Here is a 13,426-nt window from a genome sequence, read left to right as displayed (position 1 = left end):
ATCGTCGACGTGTAATGGTTCAGGATGTGAGTGTATTACTTAGCCCACACCGTCTCTGAACGTTTGGCTGAATAACCAAGTCTTTAGCTCTTTTTTGAAGGATTTGATGTCGCAAATTGAACTTGTGTTGTGGTATGGAGTTCCATAAATTTGGGCCTGCTATGGAAAACGCTCTGTTCCTGGTGTTGGTGAGTTTCGCTAGAGGAAGTGAGGGTATTTCAAGGTGTAGTTTATTGGCAGATCTAGTCAGTCTTTGAGGTTTGTGTGGTTGTATTATTTCCTTGAGAGCGGGTGTTGTCAGTAGTATGTAATGCGTTGTGAACTAATATCAATGTTTTGAATTTGATTCTTTGGTCAATTGGGAGCCAGTGAAGCGATTTAAGGACAGGGGTGATATGGTCTGATTTCTTTTTTCCGGTTAGAATTCTTGCTGCGGCGTTTTGTAGTAGTTGCAGAGGTTTTAGGGTGGTTTTTGGTAGGCCAATCAGGAGGGAGTTGCAGTAGTCAAGGCTGTTGAAGACGAGTGATTGTAGAACTGTTCGGAACTCCTGTTGGTGGAGTAGCGGTTTTAGATGTCTGAGGACATGAAGTTTGTGAAAGCCTTCTTTGGTTTTGATAGCGATGTTCTTTTTTAAGTTGAGTTCGTTTTCGATCCAGATGCCGAGGTCCTTTGTTGAATTTTTCAGTTGGATGTTGATGTTATCTATTTGTAGAGAGAGGGATGTGGAGGATTGTATTGAGTTGTTTCTTCCTATGAGTATGCGTTCTGTTTTATTCATGTTAAGGCGTAACTTTAGGTGGTTCAGCATGTCTCTGATGGTGCTTAGGTGTTTGGCTGCGGTGCTTAGTGCCTCTTCTATTGTGGATGTTACTGGGAAGAGGAGTTGGATGTCATCGGCGTACATATAGAAAGTAACTCCTATGGTTGACAAGAGGTGGCAGAAAGGGAGTAGATATATGTTAAAGAGCGTGGCCGAGAGTGCAGATCCCTGTGGTACGCCAGTTTCAAGTGGAAGGGGATTTGAGGATTGGTTATTAATGGTAACCTTGAAGAATCTGTCTTTTAGGAACAATTTGAACCAGTTGAGGGTTTTGCCTGAGAGACCTATGCTGGCTAGTCTTGAAAGTAGACATGTATGGTCCACGGTATCGAAAGCCGCGGATAGATAGAGTAGGATGAGGATGTGGCTTAGGTTATTGTCGAATCCCCTAATTACTTTGTTTGATAGGTTGACCATGGAGGGATACAGAGGTATTATGACTTTCTACATTTTATTCTCCATTCCTTACATCGTTTGATTTCTTGTCCCTCCCAGCACACGGAGCTGAGGAGTTCAAAGTATTTCCCAAAATGTTGCCCTGGGGGCAGAGCTGACCCTAAAGGTTGTGGGGCCTGGGGAGACTCAGCCCCTGCAGGCCCCTCTGATATATAAAAGCTATTTAATAGCTTTTATATACCGACGAACGTTGGGAACATCTCGTCGGTTTACAGAGAACAGAACTGAGCAACAGGCTTTACAATTATCGCATCATTATATAAGGAATAGTAAAAACATACAAATAACAGAGTAGATTATACAAGAAATAATTAACTAAGTGGGATGCATGATTGAGGTTATCCTGATATTCTGAAGAGTGGGTTTGCCCCTGAGACTGAAGAGGGGGATTTGGGGGGTGAGTGGGGGGTGAGGGAAGGGTTCACTGGATTTTCATTCCCCATGCAGAGATCTCCACCCATCGGCTGCTGCACCTCCTGCCTCACTGGTGCTTCCAAGGAACACGAAGTGATGTTAGACGTCAGGGGACGAGGTTACAGCGGCAATGCAGAGACCCCAAAACTTCAATTGTGCCTCTCCCCAGGGACGGCCATATTAAGGGAAGAGGGGAGGGTTGACGGGAAAAGACTAAAATCAACTCATCCCATGTTTTACATTCCGAGAATGGATTTTCTCTCTTTCTAAGAAAAATGCTGCTCATACAAATTGTTCTGCAATTCTTTTCTTCCTTGCTTTTATTTTTCCACTTTGAGATTTTTCATTAAGATCATTTGATTTTTTTTGCAGTTTAACTTTGATGCTGTTTCTTCCAGGTTTTGCTGGGCTCTCCTTCTGTGTCCTCTAGATTTAAAATGCAGGGATTTTGCATGAAATTTGCAGTAAATTTTCTCATTTTCATCATCAGGGAGCCGTGTGCCTCCATCCCAGCCCCTGTTCATTTTGTCATTAACTTCTGAGGATTATTTCCTGATTCATTGGGTCCCTGAGCAGGTTCCCCAGGGCCTATAACTGTGGCAGGGATGTGACATTCACCTGAAGATCCTGCACTGTCACTGACACAATCATTACCTCATGTGCAGAGGCTCAGCCTGGGGACCTTTTGATCCTGGACAATGCGTGCATTTATCTTTTTCTCTTTTTTCATCCTTAAATACTAATACAGGCCTTACTGTTGGTCTAGATTTTGTACCTAGTGAAAGTACTGAGCAAGGAATATCAAGAGTCGCTCTGTTCCATTATTTTCTGTCCTTCAGCTGTGAATGGAGCATTTGGTGCTTTTTAAGGTGAGGAACTGAATGATTTTCTTGTCACATTCAGTGCAGACAAATGCTAAATCAGGACACCTCAAATAAGATGTCAAACTCATATTCATTGCTAATGCACTTCGTAATACTTCAATTGTGCTAAAGAGAGCCTCCTTCTGGAGATCATACAATGTTATAAGTACAGGCAACAGCTTCAGCTGTGCCTGAAAATTTTTCTTAGTCGGTCCAGTTCCACCCAATACATCTGGACCAGTTCTGTGTCCTTCTGCCACATTTCCTTGGTCTCCGATTCCATCTTATGGCACTTAAGGATCTTTGATCTCTCCATATGATCCACAGAGTATTCAGCCGGTACTGTCACCTCTATCAGCAATGATCTTCCTGTCTTTCCTGACTTTACTGCAATGTCCGCTTTACTCTCAGGATCAGGATCCCACTGCTTTCCTGGTACAGCGGTTATAATGTTTACACAACTTCTGAGGATGAGCCAGGCCACCTTATTATGCCTTTCTGTACCCAGGTCTCATATCAGCACCTGACCTCCAGCAGCAAGCTGTGTAACCTTTGCTAGTTCTGTTTTACAGACCCTGCATTTGTCTGGTCTACAGGGTTTCTTCTCTGCTGTGAACCATCCCCCTGTCCTGGGCTGCAATTATCAATCTCTCATCCCTATGTTTAAGTTCACCATTCCAGGGCCATTCATGTGTCAGATTTTGAGCCGTGTGGGGTTTTTTGAAGTAACTTTTTGTATTTCCCGGAATTGATTTTCCTTGTTTACTGGTCTGATTCTTTGCAATGATTTTTCTCCTGTTTTGCATATCCTATTGCTTATTTCCCCTCATGAACTGGCAGAGTCTCACGTATTCCTTCAACTCTTGTAACAATTGTCCACGCTTAAGGATGGAGACCAATTCTGGCCATTTACTTTCGTACTTCAGCACTGTTTGGGTATTTGCATCTGTAAGGCCCACACCACCTTCATCTGTTAGAAAATCCAAACTCAGCATACACTGACTCTTAGAAGTTACTTGATGCATAGTAAGAAGTTGTATTGTTCTTGTACTCAACTCTTTAATATCTTTATCAGGCCATTCAACAATAACAAAAAAAAAAAAAATAGGAGAGAGCATCAATTGCATGTGACTCCTGTGCGGCTTCTCTGGTGGCTTGAAAGTTCTTCCTTTGTTCTGAAGCTTTCAGCACACAAAGTGCAAGCATTTGGTTACACTCCAGCGTAGATTCTCTGATACTATATGAAAGATATTTTACGACTTAAACTTTTACCACTTTCATTATGTTAATGGTTTATCAGGTGTAGTTTTAAGTTTCTTTCCACACTAACTTTTACCACACTCACTACATTGTAAATTGCATCTCTCCTGTGTGGATTCTCTGGTGCAATTTGAAGCTTCTTTTAACACTGAAATGTTTACCACACTCACTACAAGTAAATGGCTTCTCTCCTATGTGGATTCTCTGGTGCAATTTGAAGCTTCTTTTAACACTGAAACGTTTACCACACTCACTACAAGTAAATGGCTTCTCTCCTGTGTGGATTCTCTGGTGCAATTTGAAGCTTCTTTTAACACTGAAACGTTTACCACACTCACTACAAGTAAATGGCTTCTCTCCTGTGTGGATTCTCTGGTGCAATTTGAAGCTTCTTTTAACACTGAAACGTTTACCACACTCACTACAAGAAAATGGCTTCTCTCCAGTGTGGATTCTCTGGTGAGATTTGAGATTTTGTTTATGACTGAAACTTTTATCACACTCACTACATGTAAATGGCTTCTCTCCTGTGTGGATTCTCTGGTGAGATTTGAGATTTTGTTTCTGACTGAAATTTTTACCACACTCACTACATGTAAATGGCTTCTCTTCTGTGTGGATTCTCTGGTGAGATTTGAGATGTTGTTTCAGACTGAAGCATTTACCACACTCACAACATGTAAATGGCTTCTCTCCTGTGTGGATTCTCTGGTGCGATTTGAAATGTTGTTTCAGACCGAAGCTTTTACCACACTCTCTACATGTAAATGGCTTCTCTCCTGTGTGGACTCTCTGGTGGAGTTTGAATTTTCCTTGATCACTGAAAGATTTCCTACACTCACTACATGTAAATGGCTTCTCTCCAGTGTGGATTCTCTGGTGAGATTTCAGATTTTCTTTGTGACTGAAACTTTTATCACACTCACTACATGTAAATGGCTTCTCTCTTGTGTGGATTCTCTGGTGAGATTTGAGATTTTGTTGCTGACTGAAAGTTTTACCACACTCACTACATGTAAATGGCTTCTCTCCTGTGTGGATTCTCTGGTGAGATTTGAGATGTTCTTTCTGATTGAAGTATTTACCACACTCACTACATGTAAATGGCTTCTCTCCTGTGTGGATTCTCTGGTGAGATTTGAGATGTTCTTTCTGATTGAAGTATTTACCACACTCACTACATGTAAATGGCTTCTCTCCTGTGTGGATTCTCTGGTGGAGTTTGAAGTTTCCTTGATTACTGAAAGGTTTCCTACACTCACTACATGTAAATGGCTTCTCTCCTGTGTGAATTCTCTGGTGAGATTTGAGATGTCCTTTCTGACTGAAACTTTTATCACACTCACTACATGTAAATGGCTTCTCTCCAGTGTGGATTCTCTGATGACATTTTAAGCCTCCTTTCTGACTGAAACTTTTACCACATTCACTACATGTAAATTGGCCTTTTACTTTGGGGATTTTCTTCTCTTGTGGGACATCTACCTTCCTACTGAAGCTTTTTTCGGACTGAATACAAGACAATGGTCTCTCACCAGTAAGTTTTTTTCTTTCTCCTGAAAAGACTTTCCCCTCACATAAGCTTTTGGTGCATTCATTATGTGAAATTGCTCTCTCTCCTGCCTGGAATTTTATTTGTGTGAAGTCTTCTTTCTGATTTAAGTTTCTGTTGCCACCAGTACACATGAATAATTTTTCTTTTCTCTGTGGGTTTGGGTTTGCTTCTAGGTCTTGCTTGTGAATGATGTTTTCTCCACTTCCAGAACATGAAAATGTTCTCTCTTCTGTCTCCATTTTCTGGTGATTTAATAAAGAGAACTGAGAGCTGTAAGATTCCCCATCTTGAGGGTAATGAGAGGGTCTCTGTCCTGTATGTGTTCTTTGGTGTATTACTAAGGATACCCTGCTAGAAAAGCTTTTATTACATTCACTACAAGTGAAAATGCTCCCTTCAGTGTGCATTTTCAGGGTTAACTTATGTTTGAAACATTTTCCACACTGAAAGCATGGAAAAGGTCTTGCTCCTGTGTGGGTTTTCTGGTGCAATACAAAATGACATTTCCTATCAAAGCTTTTCCCACAGGTATCACAGTGAAAGGATTTCTTCCCTTTCTCCTCTATTTGGTGGAGGTCAGAAGTCTTTTGATCACTGGTAGTACATTGGAAGAGTCTCTCTGCTCTCAGGTCTACCTGATACACAGGGCTGTCTATGAGTTCCCTGTCACTTCTCACACACTTGGTGACTCCATCCGGAGCATCTCCTGCAGGGTCTCGCTGCTTCTTCTCCAATGCCTGCTGACTTTGGCAAGTGTCTCCCCCCTCAGCCTCCTGGGAAAGATTTTCCCAGTCATTTCCTGATTGTCTTTGTGTAAGTGCCAGTACTGTAGGGTGCACTACTCGATTCTCCTCCCTCTTCTCTTCCTGTATGACCTCATTAGCTGCTGGATATAAAAATGGAGAAATTACTTACCTGATAATTTCGTTTTCCTTAGTGTAGACAGATGGTACATATACCCCTGTAGGAAGCTGTAGGAAGCTCTGCTCTTCAGTATTCTCCTCGAAAAGAAATTGTGGATATGTGTGTGTGACTGAACAACTTGATTAACTTGGTTAACTTGATTAATTTGAATTGGTTGATGTGGTTATAGCTGGAGACTGCCAGTGCACTCAACCGAAAAATGCCGACACCTGGCAAGGATGGGTGTCCTACTTAGAGGGAAGCTGAGCTTACCCGTGTTTGTCTTGCTCTCTGGGATTATCACCTGAGGTTTCCGTGATTGCCGGCAGCCGTGGGCGGGATGCTGAGTCCATCTGTCTACACTAAGGAAAATGAAATTATCAGGTAAGTAATTTCCTAGCGTGTAGCAGATGGACTCAGGACCAATGGGATGTACAAAAGCTCCTCCCGAACCAGGTGGGAGGCTGCCCGTGGCCCACTTAGTACTGCCCTTGCGAATGCTGTGTCCTCCGAGCCTGAACATCCAGGCAGAGAAACTAGAGAAGGTGTGAATGGAGGACCATGTCGCCACCCGACAGATCTCGGCGGGTGACAGCATCTTGGTTTCCACCCAGGACACTGCCTGGGCTCTAGTGGAATGGGCCTTGACTTGTAGAGGTGGAGTCTTGCCCGCCTCTATGTAGGCCGCCCCGATGACTTCTTTGATCCAGCGGGCTATGGTTGCCCGGGAGGCCGCTTCCCCTTGCTTCTTTCCGCTGTGGAGGACGAAAAGGTGGTCTGTCTTTCGTACGGACTCCAACCTTTCCAGGTATTGGACTAGGAGTCTGCCGACATTGAGGTGGCGTAGACTGCAAGCTTCATCCGAGTCCTTGTGCTCATCTGGAGTTGGTCTGGTTGAGATGGAAGTGGGAAACCACTTTGGGGAGGAAAGAGGGGACGGTGCTTAACTGAATGCTTCCCGGGGTGAGTCTGAGGAACGGCTCCCGACAGGACATTGCTTGGAGCTCGGAGATACGACGGTCCAAAGAGACTGCCACCAGGAAGGTTGTCTTCAATGTTAGTCATCGCAGGGACAGGCCACGGAGAGGTCTCAAAGAGGCTCCCGCTAAGAAATCTAAGACTAGGTTGAGGTTCCACAGGGGCACTGGCCACTTAAGGGGAGGTCGGATCTGCTTGACTCCTTTCAAAAAGCTGGAGACGTCCAGATGAGAGGCTAGGCTGCCGCTCTCACCCTTGGTTCCGTAGCATGACAATGCGGCCACCTGCACCTTGATGGAGTTGAGAGACAGTCCCTTCTGTAAGCCGTTCTGTAGGAATTCCAGAATCATGGGAATTTTGGCTGACCGTGGTATGATGTCGTGGTCCGCACACCAGGCTTCGAATACTCTCCAAATCTTTATGTATGTTAGGGATGTGGAGAACTTGCGTGCTCGAAGCAGGGTGTCAATTACTGCCTTCAAGTATCCGCTCTTCCTCAGGCGTGTCCTCTCAATGGCCAGACCGTAAGAGAGAATAGAGTCAGATCTTCATGGAGAATCGGCCCTTGATGAAGCAGATCCCTGTGTGGAGGTAGAGGAAGAGGACTCCCTTTCAGTAGTCTTCGCATGTCTGTGTACCACGGCCTTCTTGGCCAGTCCGGGGCTACTAGAAGAACTGGTCCCTTGTGGTGTTCTATCCTGCGGATGATCCCGCCCAATAGAGGCCATGGAGGAAAGGCATAAAGTAGAGTTTCCTGCGGCCAGGTCTGGACCAGGGCATCGATCCCCTGGGACTGAGGTTCCTGTCTGCGGCTGAAGAAGCTGGGGACTTGGGCGTTGGACCGGTTTGCCAGGAGGTCCATGGTTGGGGTTCCCCAACGGTTTACTATCAATTGGAATGCTGCGGTGGACAGACTCCACTCCCCTGGGTCTAGACTTTCTCTGAGGTAATCCGCAGTGACGTTGTCTTTCCCTGCAATGTGAACGGCAGAGATGTCTCAAAGGTTTGTTTCTGCCCACGTCATTAGGGGACCTATTTCCAGGGACACCTGCTGGCTTCTGGTGCCTCCCTGACAGTTGATGTAGGCCACTGTTGTGGCATTGTCCGACAAGACTGACAGATTTGTCCCTGAATCTGTGACTGAACCGTAGGCAGGTTAATCTGACTGCTCGTGCTTCTAGTCCTTGATGATCCATCCTGACTCTTCTGTGTTCCATTGCCCCTGGGCTGTCAGCTCTTGGCAGTGTGCTCCCCAGCCCCGTAGGCTGGCGTCCATGGTGAGTAGGATCCAGGTTGGTGAGGATAGCCTCACTCTCTTGCTCAGATGGTCTTCTTGTAGCCACCATCTTAGTTCGGGTTCGAACTTTGTTCGGGAGCTGGAGGCAAACGGTGTAGATCCGGGACAGAGGGTTATATTGAGACAGTAGGGAGCGCTGTAGGGGTCTCATGTGAGCTCTTGCCCATGGCACTACTTCCAGTGTGGATGCCATGAGGCCAATGACTTGGAGGTAGTCCCATGCTGTGGGGCGAAGCTCGCTCAATAGTGTTCGCAACTGGGTCATCAGGTTTGATCTCATTCCTGGTGTCAGAATGACCTTTTCTTGTGTGGTGTCGAATCGGACTCCCAAGTATTCTAGGGATTGGGAGGGCTTCAAACAGCTCTTGCTTGTGTTGATCACCCACCCGATGCTCTCCAGCAGAGCCTTGACTCTGTTGGTCTCCTGGAGACTTTCCTCTGGGGACTTTGCCCTGGTCAGCCAATCGTCCAGATATGGGTGTACGAGGATTCCCTTCCTTCCTTAAGGTCGCCGCTACTACCACCATGATTTTGGTAAATATCTGGGATGCTGTAGCTAGCCCGAATGGTAATGCCCGGAACTGGTAGTGATGGTCCAGGATCGTGAAGCGTAGGAAACGCTGATGATCTCTGTGGACTGGGATGTGAAAGTAAGCTTCCGACAGATCCAGTGATGTGAGGAATTCTCCTGGTTGGATCGCCCTTAAGACCGAGCGTAGGGTTTCCATGCGGAAGCAAGAGATCTTCAGATGGCGGTTGACCGACTTGAAGTCTAGGATGGGTCATAAGAACATAAGAAATTGCCATGCTGGGTCAGACCAAGGGTCCATCAAGCCCAGCATCCTGTTTCCAACAGAGGCCAAAACCAGGCCACAAGAACCTGGCAATTACCCAAACACTAAGAAGATCCCATGCTACTGATGCAATTAATAGCAGTGGCTATTCCCTAAGTAAAATTGATTAATAGCCATTAATGGACTTCTCCTCCAAGAACTTATCCAAACCTTTTTTGAACCCAGCTACACTAACTGCACTAACCACATCCTCTGGCAACAGATTCCAGAGCTTTATTGTGCGTTGAGTGAAAAAGAATTTTCTCCGATTAGTCTTAAATGTGCTACTTGCTAACTTCATGGAATGCCCCCTAGTCCTTCTATTATTCGAAAGTGAAAATAACCGAGTCACATCTACTCGTTCAAGACCTCTCATGATCTTAAAGACCTCTATTATATCCCCCCTCAGCCGTCTCTTCTTCAAGCTGAACAGCCCTAATCTCTTCAGCCTTTCCTCATAGGGAAGCTGTTCCATCCCCTTTATCATTTTGGTTGCCCTTCTCTGTACCTTCTCCATCGCAACTATATCTTTTTTGAGATGCGGCGACCAGAATTGTACACAGTATTCAAGGTGAGGTCTCACCATGGAGCGATATAGAGGCATTATGACATTTTCCATTCTATTAACCATTCCCTTCCTAATAATTCCTAACATTCTATTTGCTTTTTTGACTGCTGCAGCACACTGAGCTGACGATTTTAAAGTATTATCCACTATGATGCCTAGATCTTTTTCCTGGGTGGTAGCTCCTAATATGGAACCTAACATCGTGTACCCTCTTTCTTGGGGACTATAAAATAGATGGAATAGTGCCCAGTATTTATTTGTTGTGAGGGTACCGGTGTTATAGCCTGCAAGGCAAGTAACCTGGTCAGTGTAGCTTCCACTGCCGTCCTCTTGTAGGGATCGTGGCAGGGGGATTTCACAAACTTGTCTGGAGGGGTGTGATGGAAGTCCAGATAATATCCCTTCTGAATGATGGCTAGGACCCACTTGTCCAAGGTTATCTCGACCCATCTTTAGGGAAAGTCTGCCCCTATGGCTTCCTCGCTTGGATGGGTCGCATGATTTTCATTGTGGGGTGCGGTTGGGACCTGGACCGGAGCCGGTTCCCCTTTTATTGTGCTTGTTCCGAAGGGACGGCCCCTGCCTGCGAGGCGAGATGATTGGTATGTGCTTCTGTATGGATTGAAGTGCTGTGATCCTCTGCCCCTAGAGGTTCGGGGGAAGTGTCGCTGGTGTCTCTTGATCCTGTTCTCTGGTAGCCGTGGTAGTGGGGATTTGCCCCATTTGTTGGCTAGTTTCTCCACTTCGCTTCTGAACAGGAGGGTTCCCTTGAAAGGCATTCTCTTGAGTCTCGTTTTGGACGGAGCATCGGCTGACCAGCTTCGGAGCCAGAGTTGTCTCTCAGCCGCCATGGCGGCGGAAACGCCTCTAGAAGCGGTGCACACGAGGTCAGAGAAGGCATTCATGAGGAACGATACTGCTGGTTCCAGGGCTTCACCAGGGGTTTTGTTCCTGGTTTGTGATAAACAGGCGCATGTCACCACAGCACAGCAGGCTGCGATCTGTAGAGACATAGTCTAGACGTCAAAGGACTGTTTGAGGATGGATTCCAGTCATCTGACTTGGGCATCTTTGAGTGCTGCTCCTCACTTAACTGGGATGGTAGTGCGCTTCGAGATCACTGCAAACCATGGCATCTACTTTCGGACATGCCAGGAGGTCTTTGGTAGCTAGGTCGAGAGGGGCCTGTAGCAGCGGGAAATGGCGGGAGGTCTGCCACAGTCCCTCTAGGAGAGGGTTTGTCTTAGGACCCCCAAGGCACTCGTGCCTGGGATAGCGAGCTCTTTCAGGCTGTCTGCGACCAGGTCAGGAAGCTCTTCCTTGGTGAATAAGCACCTCATGGTTTGGTGGGGTTCTGTACCTGGGGGGAGTTCCCCTTCCTCCAGGGGTTCTGACCCCTCGTCAGAGTTGTCAGAGTCCCCAAAGGCAGGGCTTCTAGGAGGAGGCACTTCTCTGGGCCGTGAGGGTCCCGGGATGTTGGGGTCCTCTGGGGGAGGCAGTGGCTGGGTTACCTGAGGCGGCGGCTGCATATGGACAAATGTATGCAGGCCTTTGAAAAATTCCACCCAGGAGATAGAACTGGGTCCAAACTGAGGGGCACAGTGTCGCTAGGGAGACGCGTTTGAGGGAGGCTTCCACTGGGGTTCATGAGGTCCGGTGTACTATCCAAGAAACCGGATCCAGTTGCTTACTGGTGAGAGCCTTGGGCTGTGTCCGCCAGGGCCTCCTCACACTGTAGACTCAGGGCCGTGGTATCTTCATACTGCGCTGCTCTAAGATGACATGCTGGGCAGAGGTCCTGCTCCTTGAGCTTCTTCTGCATTGGTGCCATGGCTTGTGCGCGTAAAATTACATGGACCGGGCGGTTCAGTTATGCGCTCCGGTGTGTTGAAGTTGTGCGCGTAAACTGGATGCGCGCTCAAGATGTGAGTATCTATGTGCGCACAGGCGATTTGTGCACGCAGCTCGTCTCTGTGCGCACAGGTTGAGATGACGGACCAACAGGCCAATATGACGAATGTGACCACGCGGTCAAAACGGCGACCACCTCTGAGGACCTCCACCTGGGATGGACCTCGATTCTGTCCAGGGTTTAGCCCTGCTAAGGCTGATCAACCCGGTCACACTGGCGCCGGCTGGCGACCTGTGCTCCTCTTCGAACTTCTGAGACCGGATACTTTTAAGAAGTTTTCTACCTTACCTCGTCCCGACGTTTCCCTGTCTCGTTCCGGGTGGCCTCTGGCTGCGGAGGGAGAGGGAGAATACCTTCACCGCTGCGCTCGAACTTGCACCCGCTGCCTCTCAGTCTCACCCGATCCCGGGGGCTAAGTCCACGCCGATGGTTCGGCTGCTGGACCGAGGCTCACCTCCGAGGGATTGCAGAAATCACCTCGAGAATTCTCAACTGGGGGAGGGACCCAAGGGGTGTTACCGTCGGATTTCTTCTTGTTTTGGGTTTCTTTGGTAGTTTACTCTAATGCTGAGCGAGCGTGTATGGAGTCCCGAACTGCTATAGAGACGGAAAATACTGAAGAGCAGCAGGGGTATATGTACTAGGTCTGACGTCAGATTACGTGAGATTGAAATCTGATCAGTCTCCAACTGCTATCAGGAGTACACTATACCCATTGGTCATGAGTCCATCCGCTACACGCTAGGAAAACCACATTTAATATACATACAATAGCATATCTACATCTAAAGCACATACAGGCTCGGCGTGACCAGGTGTGCAAACCATGCAACTGCACGGAGCAGCACATCTGGGGAGGTGGCAGAGGATGAAGAGAGTGCCACCACTGCCAGAAAAGGATATGCGCTCATATCCTCTTCCGCCAGCTGAAGAAACAGAAGGGATGGGAGAGAAAGAGGATGAGAGGACCAGAGATGTGGAGAGGAGAGGGACAGGGTGAGGAGAGGGACAGAGGACCAGGAAAAGAGTGAGGAAAGGGACAGAGGACCAGGAAAAGAGTGAGGAGAGGGACAGAGGACAGGCCTCATGCACCTATTGGTAAATCCAGGGCTGCTTGCACATCTCTGGCGTGGAGCTGACCCAGGGAAAAATGACTTTTAGTAAAACATCCCCTGTATTTCCTAAAAATAGAGATAATGCAATCCTTACCCACAGAGCTCAGGATCTCATAATTCTCCTTCACATCCCTGTAAAGCTCCTTCTGCCCTTCATCTAAACTCCCCCCTTCCTCCTGGGAGAAAGAGACAGAGAGGTCCTCAGACATCACCGGCACCTGAAACACAAACCAGAAACGCTCAGGGACACATGGAGGGGCTCAGCTGGGTTTAATCTCTTATCATTTTATCATGGAAGAGGGGACACCAGGACCCCTCATCCCCAGGAACTGCCAGACTTGTTCCCCTGGAGTCAGATTCCTCTCTGGACCTCGGGGTTTGCAAGTCTAACTATGAAAAGATTCTCTGATCCCAGAGACACAGAATATCAAAGGCCTCTGCCTGGATAAAT

The 13,426-nt window shown here is 47.1% G+C and overlaps 1 protein-coding gene across 1 annotated transcript; it reads right to left on the bottom strand.

The window, feature by feature from the left end:
- Positions 1-3,878: 3,878 nt before the first annotated feature.
- LOC115083467 (gastrula zinc finger protein XlCGF26.1-like) lies at positions 3,879-13,125 on the bottom strand. Its single transcript, XM_029587316.1, has 2 exons — positions 13,070-13,125; positions 3,879-5,611 (listed from the first exon to the last, which is right to left on the bottom strand). The coding sequence occupies exon 2, from the start codon at positions 5,606-5,608 to the stop codon at positions 3,899-3,901; it is 1,710 nt and encodes a 569-aa protein (XP_029443176.1). The 5' UTR covers positions 5,609-5,611; positions 13,070-13,125; the 3' UTR covers positions 3,879-3,898.
- Between the last annotated feature and the right edge of the window lie 301 nt (positions 13,126-13,426).

This window comes from Rhinatrema bivittatum, chromosome 2 (assembly GCF_901001135.1).
Source record: "Rhinatrema bivittatum chromosome 2, aRhiBiv1.1, whole genome shotgun sequence".
NCBI lineage: Eukaryota > Metazoa > Chordata > Amphibia > Gymnophiona > Rhinatrematidae > Rhinatrema > Rhinatrema bivittatum.
The sequence above is the reverse complement of the archived record's forward strand: the minus strand, read 5'-3'. Positions and strand labels throughout refer to the sequence as shown.